The sequence below is a fragment of the Trachinotus anak genome, unplaced genomic scaffold (genome assembly GCF_046630095.1).
Source record: "Trachinotus anak isolate AG129_WGS33_773 ecotype Australia unplaced genomic scaffold, CSIRO_AGI_Tana_v1 ptg000016l, whole genome shotgun sequence".
NCBI classification, from domain to species: Eukaryota; Metazoa; Chordata; class Actinopteri; order Carangiformes; family Carangidae; genus Trachinotus; species Trachinotus anak.
In genome coordinates, this window is record NW_027273867.1 from 1948673 (window position 1) to 1963368 (window position 14696).

The following is a 14696-nucleotide window of genomic DNA, read 5'->3' on the forward strand; positions in this document are numbered from 1 at the left end:
ACCTGATTTCCCACTGCTCTTGGAAAAAAAGCAAATGTCTAATACAGTGGTTCCCAACCTTTTCCAACTCATGGCCCACTTGAAAATCTCAAAAACATTGGTGGCAAGCATCTGACCCCGCAACTATATGGAGGACTATAGAACTATCTATGTTCTGAGAGCAATTTTTGTTTTGATTTTAATTCTAATTTGAATTCTATTTTATTTAACAATCAAACATTCAGGACTGAACTGAAATCAGGGGAAGCTCAGTTTTTCTTTTTTGCACTTGTCGATTCACCATCTGTGTCTTGAATCTGTTGTCTTGTAATTCTTCCTGTTGCTAACCAGCTGTCCACCTTGTAGTTGATCGTGATGTGATGAGGCGGCAAAGTGGTGCTGGCGACAAGGTTCCGATCCCTGGCTTATCACGGTGACGGGCCCCAATACAAGAAAAGAAAAAAACTAAAACAATGAAAGGAGTTTTTCAGCATTTTTCGTGTTTTTGAAAATCATTTCCTTTTGAAACATTAAAAACATTGATATTTTTGTTTTTCATATAATTACATAGTTTAACCAAAATTTTTCAGTTTTGCAAATGATGTCGGCCCATTTGCAATACCGTCGCAGCCCACCAGTGGGCACTGAAACACAGGTTTCATCAAATGGACATAAACACAGCTACAAGTGAATACTAATACTGCTGTGTGTCTGTTGGATGTGTAAACAGGCAGTTGTTCACTAACACACACATCAAGTCTTAAAGTCCACAATATGTCATAGTAAAGCCCCTTTTCCACTGGTCAAAAAACCTGCTTAGACCTGCTCACATCAGGCTTCATTGGCAATGGAAAAGGGTACAACTGACATTCACACCTGGGTCAAATGACTCTGCAGTAGACACGGGTATTTACTGGCTCCAGCTCCGATCAGCATTGATGTAAACACAACACCCGGGTGAACTCACTATTTTTCACCTTTTTTCTGCTGTGACGTCTTTCTGAGCACAGTCTCTGCAGACAGACCTGTCACCTGCACAGCACAGTGCTGTTAAACCAGAAACATGGCGGCTACACCGTGCATGGAGATGACAGAGTGAGCGCAGCTTTGAAACAAGTTTTAAAAACATGCAATCACCGATGGAAGCCTCTCACACGGAGGCTCCAACACTGTTACATGAGCAGCAACCTGGGGATGAGATGTGACAGATCTCTTTTACCAGTTTGCAGGGCAGCTAGCAGCTCACTCTCTCTCCACTGCGTCTGTGTGTGGGTGCTCTGTAAGTGCATGTGATGACATCACTCCTTACAGTTGTGTGTGTGCTCAGTCTGAACAGAAAGACAAACTCGACTGGCAGTGGAAAAGGGGTCTACCAGCTTTTATTAGCAGGTTAAAAAATCCCACTTATACCCGCTAATTGTGGTGGTATGAGGGTATAAGTTGCGTTTACAGTTTGTTCTGATGCCAACCAGGGCTGAACAAACAAATATCATCTATATCGCACAATGACAAGAGCTGCAGTTTTTTTGTTTGTTTTTTTTTAGCTAAAGGTAAAATGTGTCACAGCATACATGCATACATGTCACATAAATGATTTTTTGGTGCTACAGAGACGCCCTGGCCTCCAAATTATATTCTCCAGACATAAAGAAACATGCTTGTCTGGTACAGACCCAACAAAAATCACATCATTATATTTTTTTCAGTGGAAATCAGAAAAATGGCCGTTCCAACTGAAATCAATATTCATCGCAATTACATTATCTTCAAAAATGATCATAATAGATTTTTCAGGTGTACCTCCAAACTGACTACGAAGTAGCTGGATGCAGTTTAATTGATGCTGTCATTTCCAAAAAGTTATAGAACGCCTGTTAATTGCAGTACAGTAGAGTGAATAATGTTACGTCACATGAAGGAGCTGGTTCGAATAATTATAATGTTACTGTCTTACAGATATTCTCTACAAATACACCCCTCCCCAAATAGCGCCTCAGATACCCCCCAGGTGATATGTGCATTTCAGATATGATTAACAGTGTCTCCTCTCCATCTGTCTGACACTTCAAATTGCACGCTGCACAGGCAATATCTGTGGACTCATGTCATAAGCCCGACTGTAAGAGCAGATAAATGAGGAGTGGCCTCTAACAGGAGGCGATCCTCAGATGAAGTATCACTCCCAGCATGGTATTTCATTGGAATTCAAAGACACATGAAAACAGATAAAGACTGGGCCGTGTCTGTCTCCGCTGCCTCCTATCCAGACTGAAGGAGGCAGCTCTGCAGGCAGAAAGACAGCAGGATAATACCAGCAACAGTGAAGCTGTGGAGCACTTAGACCCGTCTGCTTACCCTCAGGCAGAGACAAGACTGACACATGGCTGAGGGGTTGGAGGGAGGAGGATAAAGAGCATATGAGAAATCCTGAGAAGGCCCTGAGAGGCCAGGGGGACTGGTGTCACCCCTCTCCTCAGGGACACATGCTAAATCAGTTGAGGAGGCTTGGGAGGCACATCTCTGGCTTTATGAGATAGTTAGCATGCGCTGGCCCCTCCTCCCTTCTTGTTTCCCATTTAAGAGCTGACTGGCCCTCCGATAAAGGATGGCGCCACAGGTAATTGGAAAATTGGCAGGCCTGTCAGGGAGATTTGGTGGATGGCATGAGTGTATACGATGGCGGAGTTCATGAGGTGTCAGCCCACAGCTAGATTTATATCATCTCTATGAACCATCACCAGTAAGTATCCAGAGTTCAGGAAAAAGTAGCACATTTTTCTCCAGGGGAGACTGCATATCAAGACTGCTCCAGAAGCTCCGACAAGGTTCCTGTTAGTAAAGAGATGATATATGGTCTGTCCTTTGCATTACCCCTAACCTTAATTCACTGTTTCTACACACGCCTTAACAACTGCTGCAAATAGATCTGCACGCCGTCTGCCATGAATTATTTACAGTAGAATCCAGGAAATATACTAGTTCAACTCATCTTCATCACAGCCTACCTGACAAGTTACATTTGCATGAGAGTAGTTTACATGATCGATATGTTGACATGGTGAATATTGATAACTGAGTTAAAGAATATTGAGTAAAAGTTCTTATCCTGGCACTGATTAAACCCCTGAAAACTCATCTCTGCTCCTCATTTAGAATTTTTTTTTTTCATGACAAAAACCCCCTCATGGCCTTAAAATGCCTTGGAGAACACCTTTGCTTGTTTAGTCTTTGTACCTATGAATATGCAAATTTGTCCAACCTGTCTCCGCCCACCCCTTTGCTCGCCTGCAGCTCCGACTCTGCTCATCAAACCTCTGCTTGTTTTCTGTTTTGCCAGCTAGTGAATGCAACACAACACACGTGTTGGAACCAGAGGCAGTGAAGAAGAAGAGCAAATTGGACAGGGTGTCCTACATGTCATTATATCAGAATGTTGATGTATTTTATGTATGGCTCTCCACAGCTACAGCTAATAATGTGTTGATTAAAATGATAAAAATCATTAGCTCTGACTTCACTATTTTAGCTAACATAGCCTCCAAAATGCTGATGATTAGCTACAACCGGCTTCTCCTCTGTGGTGAAATGATAATGGGAAAACCCACTCCTACCCCCACCCCCACCCCCACCTCAGGAGCTGACAGGATTGGTTCCATAGGTTTGCGATGAATGAAACTCTGTTTTGTTGAGACTGTCATTGGTTCACAGCAGTTCCCAGGTGGATATACTCGCCTGCTTATTTCACTCATATGTCTTGTATCATATAGAAGACACCATATGAACATGTTAACAGGGGTTAATACCATGCCTCATTGGGGAGGGTCTTTGGTTACACTTGTTTCCAGGCCCAGCGTATCTACATGCATCACATATACTTTTATTATGCATTATAAAGTAATATGTGATGTGAAATATGTCATGCAACAGAAAGGTGGTTATGATTTGTCATAGTGACCCCCAGTAAATCTGCACATGGCTTAAATCAAAGTGTCAGAGCAGCTGTATCTGTAGAAATTTCACTGTCAAGAAGACAGAACACAAGACAGAGAGAAATATTTGACCAGTGGAATCTGTTTAATGACATTATGAGATAAAAACAACAATAACAGGAAGAGACAAGAGTCCTGTTTCCTGTCATATACAACAAAGATTTAGTGGGTGTGTAAAACAAATAAAAATGATCCAACTTAAAACACCCTGCCAGTGAATTGCTGGGGTTGAATTCTTACCTTTTCTCTCTAAAACAAAGTAAAAATATCAAAACTCTGCTTGAGTGCAGAGACTCCACTGCTGATGAATTCAGAGCAAAAAAATAAAATAACGACAGGATGATTTTCACACATTTCTGTCGAATGTCAGTTCAGACTCACATTTGATGGATTGAAGACTTCTTGCAGACTGGGCCCAAACGTTCCAAGCAAACACGATGTGAGACATTTTAGATTTTTTTTATTTTTATTTGTTGCCTGCCATCATTAACTTACATTGTGTTACAATGCGTTATCGTGAGTATCTATAGTGCATCGTAAGTGAGGGTTTGATTGAAAATGTTGCTCACATTTTTGGCCACCATGATGGTGTCTTTATAAATGGCAGCAAGGTTAAAAATTTTATTTGTCCACTACTTTTTTTTTTTTTTGATTGGACCAAATATCTGTACAACTAATAATATTCCGATCAACCTCAGGTGTACTTTGTGTTCAGTGCTACCCAGCAAATGCTAGTATCTTAACACACGTGACAGGCAGAGCACAGTAAGAATCAGTATTTTTACATGTTAGCACATTGACATTAACATTTAACATTGAACTCACAGCATCACTGTGTCTGCACCTTCCCAGAGCTGCTGACGGGGCTGTAGACGCTCAGCCTTGTTAAACTTGATTAATAGTTTGAAATGAATTGGAGCTGTTATCATAAAGTTGCCAAGAAGATATTTTTATATGATAATTATATAATATAAAAAATAATAATGTAATTACATCTTAAAGAATCTTCAGAGCACACAGTCACTCCACACTGTGAGGGGCAAAGTTCACAGACATTAGGCCCTGTTTATTTTGGAAGTAGGTTTTAGATTTTAAAATTTTGTGTAGGCATGCATCAGATAGTGATGAGATCAGTCTGTCAGGAAAGATTTACATTACTTCTGTATATTTCTGCATGTTGGCATGGAAGCAGGCTTAACAGACAGAGAATTAGAATCTCACTAATGTCTGCTCTCAGCTCGCTGGAGGAATGTGGATTCAGGAGGTGTTGTGGCTGCAGATCCCAACCTGGTAATCACACACTCTGGTGTGTAGATGTGTTTATTAACCTCAAGATGGGGGATAATTGTATTTGTCAGAGTCGTTTAATCACCGCTGTAGCTCGCATCACTGTCACTTTCACTTTGTCTGCCTTACTAACTCAGCCGGCTCCTGGTTGGCCGACCTCGATCCCTGTTCTGTGTGCCACTTTGTTTTTTTCTGCTTTCAGAACTCACATATATATTTGGAAGCTGTTTTGTTATTTATATAATAAAGAAAAGTTCTTTTTCTGATCTTTGTGGTCAATACAACACTACTGAGTTCATGATTTCATCTTTAATACAGTGGATCCTAAATCAAAAGCCTGATTTGGATGTAAGTGAATTAGATTCTCTGATCCGTCATTCTGAATACTGATTAAAGGTCCCATATTGTGTAAAGTCAGATGTCAATGTCTTCTTTTTATTATAAAGCAGGCTGTAAATTCCATCCATTATCCAAACCCCTTATGATTATAGGGTCGTGGCTGGGCTGAAGCCAATCCCAGCTGACTTAGGTAGAGGGCAGTGTCAAAGCCTCAGTCCACAGAGAAATACACACAGCCTGTATTCAGAAACTGAGCTTTAAAACCAGCCGTCAGGACTTCTGCAACTTTGTGATGTCACAATAAAGCAGTCACCATGCTCAGCCACCCCCCAAGCCCTGCCCACCTGGACCACCATCCAACCTTGCAGGATTTGGTTTCCCTGAGTGTTTACCTGAAATCTGCTGTATTTTTAATGGATCATTTAGAAAACAGTCAGCCAATCAGAGGAGAGGCTCAGAGACATCAACACACAAAGTTTGTAAAGAAAGAACATAGTACAAAGTGATTTCTAATGCCAACTAGTAAAACTTACAATACTGCTAAATGGACTGCACTTCTAGTGCTTTTCTAGTCATATCAACCACTCCAAGCACTTGCCACATTTACCCCCTTCATTCACACATACATACATCACAGCTGTACACATACACATACACTGATGGAATAGCCATCAGGGGCAATTTAGGGTTTAGTGACTTGCCCAAGGACCCTTTGAGACGTTGCCTGGAAGAGCCGGGGGACCAGGCTTAGATTAGTGGATGAGACACTCTACCTCCTGAGCCACAGCCACCACACTAAACCTGCCTCCTCCTCCTCCTCCTCCTGTCTCTGTCACTGCAGCCCTCATAAACTACACCCAAACCCTTTACACTCATGCACCTGTGGTACACTGGTCTGTAACTGTCACACATCGCTGGCTGTGTGTGTGTTTACAACAGAGCCCAGGTGCTGAATCTCACAGAGAGCTGCCGTCCTGCTAGCCAGCCACTAGCATGTGTAACCTAAGGGGTTTTCCCACAGACAGCCCCCGTCACTGGATTATCTGAAAAGCTGATCCACAACTCTCTGGTCTCCAGTCTTAGCTGATGAGAATCTAAAGCTCACATGAGACTTTGTGAGACTTGTGGGAGACTCAGTGATGGGATCAGTGCTAAACAAACTAATTGGCATTTTATCCTAGCTAAAATGATGAGGTGTTCAAAACTTTTTCTCCATTTATTTTTGAATTGAGCTTTTCAGGATGTCCGCTGAAAGAAACGTTGAAAGTTACAGATGCTGGTGGAACAGAAGCTACAATAGCAAGGGGATCGTGTGGCTGCCCTCCATTTCAGCTGGAGGGCAGCCAATCATCCTCTCTATCTCTCATCTTCTCTCAAAGACGAGTGTTGGATGTTCATGCTAAGCTAATGATTGGGTTTTTAGCTCCACATAGATCCCAAAAAACAAGAAAACAGGACGCCCCGGTGGCTCACCTGGTAGAGCGCATACCATTAAGGCAGCGGCCCTGGGTGCGGATCCGACCCACGGCCCTTTGCTGCATGTCATCCCCTCTCTCTCCCTGACTTTCCTGTCACTCTCTCACTGACCTATCCAATAAAGGCATTAAAAGGCCAAAAAAATAACTTTAAACAAGAAAACAGATTCTATTAAACTAAACTTTTAGTTTCCCGTCAATAAAATACAGCAGCTGACAAAACAACCCCCACTTACGGTCCACATATTTCCTAGCTGCGGAGCTTTCAACCATATCAAATGGTCTTCATCAGCAGATTGAGTTTGCTTAGTTGTTCGGGGAAACTTTGCTCTGCTCATCAATGTTGGCCCTTATCCTTTAAAATGAAGTTCATGAATGAGCTGTAAAGCCAGCATGCCATAAAGAAAAAGGCTCAATAGCTAATTGAGATTTTCTTGATTTTCCAATTCATTGTTTCACCAAGTCTTCGAAATAGTAAGAAAATAGTGTATGAACATATCAGTGTCAGGCAGGATGTGGGTTTCCTCTGCTCGAGCATGAATCCAAGACACTGCACACGTATACATTCAGTTATATGCATGCGTCCCTGCAGGTGTTGGTACAGTCATAAGACAGACATGACTAATGAACATACCAACCTGTCTCTGGTAGACAGGCCTGATATATTCCTGATCTCAGTTTCCACTCCCTGGTGACACAGTTCAGTTGTTCCCTCTGCATGAATAAGGCTGATGTGTGTCACGCTGCCTCGTGTGATATAACAGTGTAACAGTGTGATGTGTCCTGTGTTTGCAGGAGGAAGAGGAGGAGCAGTTGGAGGAAGATGACTCCGTTAAAGAGGAAACGGCAGAGCAGGAGATTCCAAACTGAACACCAGAAGAGGGCCTGAACACACCCCTGCTCTGTGGCATCACCGTCAGTCTATAGCACATGTAACTTTCTACTAGCCTCCCAAAGTTTGTAGACAGCCAGCAGTTAGTTTCCACTCCAGATAGTTTAGCAACCAGAGGTGTATTTTAGAAAACACTATTTAAATGGTGATATCTTTGGATCCAAGGTAGAGTTTGTACTTTTTATGGACGCGGCTGAACAGGTGGACAGATTTCAGACATCTTCATGAAGCAGCACATTAAAGCATCCGGCCGTAGGTGCACACTCACTACTGTGTTTCTTCTACAGCAGTGATATGCGTCTGTGCCCAGCCACCTGATGTATTAAAGACACTTTCCATGCAATCTATTTTCATACACTAATGATCATCAGGCAGTGTGTTCTCATAGAGCATCCTCAGTGTCCTGTTCAGCAGAGTGGGGCTGAGCCCACGCAGCACACTCACTCTAGTCTGATGGCAGCAGTGACACGCTTTCCACCGTCTTCAAATGTATTTCACTTGACATTTGACTGGAGGATTTTATTTTTATATTTTATGCATATCTTGTTACTTCCCTCATTATAAATATCGACTTATTTTCTCACTCCCCTGTTTACACTTATGTGAAGTACTGAGTTTTGTTTTGATGTTCAAAAACTTTTTTATCTTTGATTTTCAGTATCTTTAAGTGCTACATGAAAATGTACTGTCATTGGATTTGTAATAAAATCATCAATGTTTAGGAAATGTGTCTTCTCAGAGATTGTATTTACACACTTTGTAAAGTAGAATTAGTTTTTTTCATAGTCAGATGGTAGTTTGACCTGCTGGTAGCCTGTGGTCTGTGGTCTCTAGGCTGCCTGAGAATCATCTCTCATTTGTCAGCAAAGTTTGAAAATGAATTGAACCCACAGAGAGCAAACGAGAGAGCAAACGTGTTTGTAGCTTCATTCTTCAGATCAATTACTACATGTAATTTGATGCTAAATACGATGGATTTAACTCAAATTAGAGGGAATGTAAAGTTGATTTGACTTTTAGTTCATACATCAAAGTTTGGTTTATGTCCTGAAAGATCGTGAGATGTGACCAGAGACTGTCGTCAGGCCGAAGCACCATCAGACTTTCACAGTAAATCTGGAATTATCCCTTAAAGTGCCAATAAATCTGACCTGCAAAAAACCTTTGCTTCTCTTTTACTGATGCTCATTAAATGTTTGAGTGCTCTCAGTCAGCGTGGTTCTTGTCTGACTGTAGCGAGACACTATTGGTTGGTGGCAACTGTAAGATAAAGCCAGAAAGAAAGCATGTTGCATAGCAACCAACAACCCTCTGATATGACCCATAGCAGTGTCTCCGGAACTATCGCCCCTGCAGTGGCAGGCTACCAGACCTTGGTTGCCATGGTTACAATAATAAACACATGGACTGTACCGAGAGCAGCTTACCTATTTTCATCGCCATGGTAACTATAATAATGGTCATGGCTTGGTTAGGTTTGGGAAAAGATGGTGATTTGGGTCAAAATAAGTTCTTCCTTAACATTGGACGATCTCTGTTGTCATGGTTACAATAATAACAACAACGGTCATCAATAATAGAAACAACATAAACTGCTACTGTCACATGGGAATTGAACACCGCTCTCCTGTGTCATATTCATCCATCCACCCCAACCTCCTCCTGACGTGGACTTTGTCGCTCTATAAACTACGTCACCGCACTTTTCCCTTTGCTCCTGTCATCATTACTACAACCACTAGATGTCGCCTAGCAACAAAACCTAACTATGGGTCATAATAACCTGCTGACAGACGACCTGTGGGCTCGTTGTTTACAGGAGGTTGGTCTTAGAATAACAGTATAAGTCACCAAAGTTTACCTTTCATTGTAATCAACAAAATGTATATAGTCAATAGTGACTGCTTTAGGCCAAATGAATGAATGAATAAAACTAAGACGAATCTAGAGACGTCCACGTGTGATATCAGAAACATGGCAGTGGTTGCAAAGCAAGACACGATGTAAAATAAAAGATTTAGAAAATATGTTATCTTATGTTTCAAATTATTTGTTGCAATAGAAACAGCTCCATAAAACATATCTGAAGTCAGATAGCACTGATAATGAGGCATGAGATTATTCAGTGTCGCAGTGTTTCACAGGGCCAAGGGGTTTCCCTCTTCAGGCTGAGGATTAAACACTTCCAATCTTCGTTCACACGGACCACACTGCACTGCACAGCTCAGGTTCATGCTGAGCAGGGGGGAAAGAATGTGTGTGTGCGAGGGGTCTCCTGCATATCTTTACACCCCTTCACACTGTCCTCCTCCAGTGTGTTTCTCAGATCTTCATATTCCATCAGCAGTCAGACCTGGGACATCTACGCTCTTGCATTCTGACATTAAGGCATCGAGGGGTGTAATTCCAATTTGTTTCAAAGGAACTATTAATTTGCCCATTTCAAGGCCAGACAGGAGGGAAGCCCTGTAAGACTGCTGAACCGTGAAAGACATTATCTGGAGAATTGATGACGGGAGGCGTTGGCGCCTGCAGACATTTGAGCCGGGCTCCCCGCGGTCGAGCTCCCAGCATGCCGTCTGAGAGCGATGTCATTAGGCTTATGATAACAGCGATGGGCACATTGATGATAGAGTGGCCCACTCTGCCACCCAGTGCCCCGCCAATCTCCCATTTACACCCGCAGCATACTAAACAGCTCCTGATGATGAGAATAATACAAAGAGCAGGAGCGGTGCTTAGCAGCCAGGTCTCACAGCAACAAAGGAAACACTGTGCTCTGTTGTGTTTTCACATCCACCATCACAGGACCCATGTCTCACCATGCTGATGCTGTCACTGTGTCACTAGTGCAAACACATCTCACAGCTGTACAGCTAAGCTGCACATTTACATCTTTAACAAACTGAAATTGTGATGTGGGTTGTGTATAATACATCCCTACTTATTCCATGTTCATGTCTCTCAGCCTTTAAAGGTCCATCCAGTCTAAAGGTAGACGTCCATGTGTTTGTGATTATAAAGCAGGTCTAGGTTCTATATTAATACTGTGAAAGTATCAAAGCCTCAGTCCACAGAGAAATGCACACAGCCTGTATTCAGAAACTGAGCCTTAAAACCAGCTGTCAGGACTTCTGGAACTTTGTGATGTCACAACAAAGCAGTCACTGCTCTCAGCCACGCCCTAGCCCTGCCCACGTGGACCGTTTACCTGGAATCTGTTATATTTTCACTCAGAAAACAGTCAGTCAACCAGAAGAGAGGCAGAGGTTGTTACCAGAGCTCCAGAGAGAAGCCTGAGAGAGGAGATGTAAAACTACACTGAGATGGTTTTTGGTTCTTAAAACCACGAATATGTCTTCTTGTGGATATCAACACCTCAACCCACTGGATAGATTGAATATAGAATACTGACTGTTCACATTATAAGGCTGAAGGATGATCCGGTGCAGGACAGAGCTCCCCACCAGTGGACCATTGTGTTGTATTGTATTGTCAGAGGCACCACTGCTGGAAGCTGAAGTACAGCTCTCTGCATCGGTCATTCCGCCCCCTCATCCTCACCTCCGAAACAATCGATACACTGGGTATTTTCTGGGAACTTTGAATGAGAGATAACTCTTGTGAGATCTGTCTGCTTAGACTGGGTCAGCACTGACCTGCCAAGACTTGTAACTGGGATGGAGTGGAAGACCAGGAGAAGGAAAGAGCTCCCTGGAAGGTGGGACAAACAGCTAACAACAAAATGACACACATTATTGTTATTACTTTCTGCACTGGGTTGTACTCTTGCCGTACATGATGCCTCTGCGGTTTTATTACCTGGAATGGAAGAAGCATTTTGGATTGGCCTGACACTTTATTAGGAAAGTCCAGCTACAGAGAGTTTACAGAGTATTTGTAACACTGTAACATTACTTGAACATTAAAATGTTCAACAATTATAACTGAAATGTTACAAATACTCTGTCAGTGGTCCATCCAAATAAAGAGTAACTGCATTTCGATTTCATATGTAGTTTTTATAGATGGAATAAGTGACTTTTTGAACTTTTTGACCTGTGAAATTGAAAAATAGAATTTGTGCCATTTTCTTAAAATGTAATGTCTGTGTTGTTTCTCTGAGTGGCAGATTATTCTGGCATAAAGCTTTTCCACAGCATCTTATAGGTCTTATATGAAGGTGTTTACTAAAGATGTGGCTGCACAGCTTCAGTCAATGATTGATTAGCAAGTTGTCTGTGGGCCAAAAAAAAAAAGATAGCACCAACATTTCCTAACTTTAATCCAAGTTTTAAAAACTAAAGCTCCACATGTGTGTGTCCACCATGGTGAATAAGACTCAGGAATGTTCTGCCACCTCTGTTCTTTTTCATCAGACCAAAAACCTATAATTCAGCCTGTTCCTCTACCTGCAGCTGTTGTGACAGGTCCAACAAGCAGCAATCAGAGCTCTTATGCAGACAGCTTCATACCTTCATACATTTATATAGAAGCATTTATTCTGTTGATTTTCATACTATACAGCTGGCCGTTCATTTTAATGGCTGAAAGAGACACACATTAGTTTAATTATATATCCACTGCATATGTAAAAATAACCTCCCATCTGCATGTAACTTTGATTCCCTTTTACTGAAAAAATAAATGTCTTTTATGTTTATGTTTGGTTTTGTTCATTTATGTTATAAATGCTGATTCTGCTTCAAATGATGTTAAAAATATTTCAGTTTGATCATTCATTTTATGTCGTTTTTGCCTCTGAAACAGCATTTAGACCGTTATGTATGACCCTGACTGACAGATCTTTGTTTTCCCACAGTGTGTTTGTACTACATGTGGCCCTGTGAGCCAATACAAAAAGGAAAGACATCTGGTAGAGCCTTGTCCTTGGCACATGTCAAATTTACACTCACATAAAAAGGTAAATACCCTACAAGGCTGCACAGATACAAGCCGCCAATTGTCCTTCCTATTACAGCTTTATGGAAGGTGTAATTCATACAGACATCACCCACCAGTGAGCCTTAACTGAGAATTGTCTCCCCTCTGAAAATTATCAGCCCATATACCTCCAAAATACCTCAACCCTATAGAGGAGTGGATAAGATGATGGAGAATTATATGCTGCTCATGTTATCTGCAGCTGCAAGTGGAGGTTTCTTCTATCACTGATTCTCTTCCACCGGGGAAAAAACTGTGGTTAGTCTGATTTGTTCAGCCTCATTCTTATTTCCAGTGAAACGTGTTTAATCATACCTGTAAATTCACCGTCTGAAGGGCACACAGCAGTAAAGTGTATCACACACACACACCCTCAGTGTATCTAACTGATATATAGTTGAGTGTGCGTGGTAGGACAAAGGCTCTTGGTTGGGGGTCAGTCAAACACTTGCCCCCTTTTGTCAGGAAACAACCACCTCAGAGGACACTGCAGACCTTCTCCCGGCTTCCCTCTCAGTCCTCCACACACACACACACACACACACACACACATCACTTATGTCCCCTTTCCCCTCCTGTGTGATAAACACTTTGCTGTTCATTAGCACACCACCATACACAGAGCAGCAGGGTCACACAGATGTGTAGGTTCTGTGGGATTGGCCGTAGGTTTACACAGAGAGGGTTAATATAATGTAGATATCTGACGGATGGAGGCAGAACAACAGCTTCACACTGTAATGAAAGCTGTCTGTTTGTATGTACAGTGTGTGTGTGGCCACAGACTAAACTGACAGACACACACAGAGGGTGAATGCCTGCTTCAAAGACCAAAGGCCATGATAACGCTACCCATATGTGATGACTCCAGAAACTGAGGATGCTTTCATTAATACTTAGAGCAGGTAATTCCAAAATAAAATCCAGGTAGAAGGACAGCTGTCTTTGAAGTAACATTTTTATTATTATTTAATCTATTGCAAATTTTTTTGATAAATTGACTAGTTTTGAATTGATTAGTTTAGGCCATAAATTTCTTGTTTAGTCTAGAACCCAAAGAAAGTACAATGACAACAAATAAAAACAATTCCTCACATTTGAGAAGCAGAAACCAGAGAATGTTTTGCTCGATGTAAACAATTAATCAGTTTATTATGCCAAATGATGCCAATCAATTTTCTGTTTATCAACCAATTGATCAGTTAATTGAGTCACTGTTTTTTCTCTAATGCCAACTAGCTTTCTGCCCAAGAACTAAATGAGAAGATCACTCAGACTTGGGACTTGTTTAGAGACTTGTCTTGAGTTATTTGAGCTTCGATGATCATTTTACAGTAAATCAGCTGAAGTCGCGGCTCAGTCTGTGTCTTTAACTGATGTGTTTGGTGATTTTGTCAGACGACCTCATGGTTATAAGATCAGGATTTTAGCAGCAGCTTGAAGTGACCACTGGTTAACAGGTAATCAGTCAGAGTTTCAAACTTGATCTGTTGTCATGACAATGGAAAAAAATGTCAGTGAGACCAGCTTTATTGTGAATTCAGCTGAATTAAAATACAGTACAGCATGAGAGAAGCAAATGTTAAAGGGCTGAAACTCGGCCAGATGCAAATACCCAGTGATGATGTCATGAATATGCTAATCAGCCTGTTATGTCATCTAGTGACATTTAGCGACTTTTCAAGCAGGTTTAGCTACTTTCCACTGAATGTAGTTGGCAGCACTGGGGACTGGAGTTGAAAGTCGGCCTGTTGGACACCGGCACATTTATGTTGATCAATGTGCAAATTA

General features: G+C 41.7%; 1 protein-coding gene across 2 annotated transcripts in view; it reads left to right on the forward strand.

The window, feature by feature from the left end:
- phf14 (PHD finger protein 14) overlaps positions 1-8687 on the forward strand; it is a 96415-nt gene extending 87728 nt beyond the window's left edge. For both annotated transcript variants that reach the window (XM_071499587.1, XM_071499588.1), the window contains exon 18: positions 7865-8687. In XM_071499587.1, the coding sequence (XP_071355688.1) occupies positions 7865-7939 (75 nt within the window). In that variant the 3' untranslated portion in view covers positions 7940-8687. The remainder of the gene's footprint in view (positions 1-7864) is intronic.
- Positions 8688-14696: the final 6009 nt, after the last annotated feature.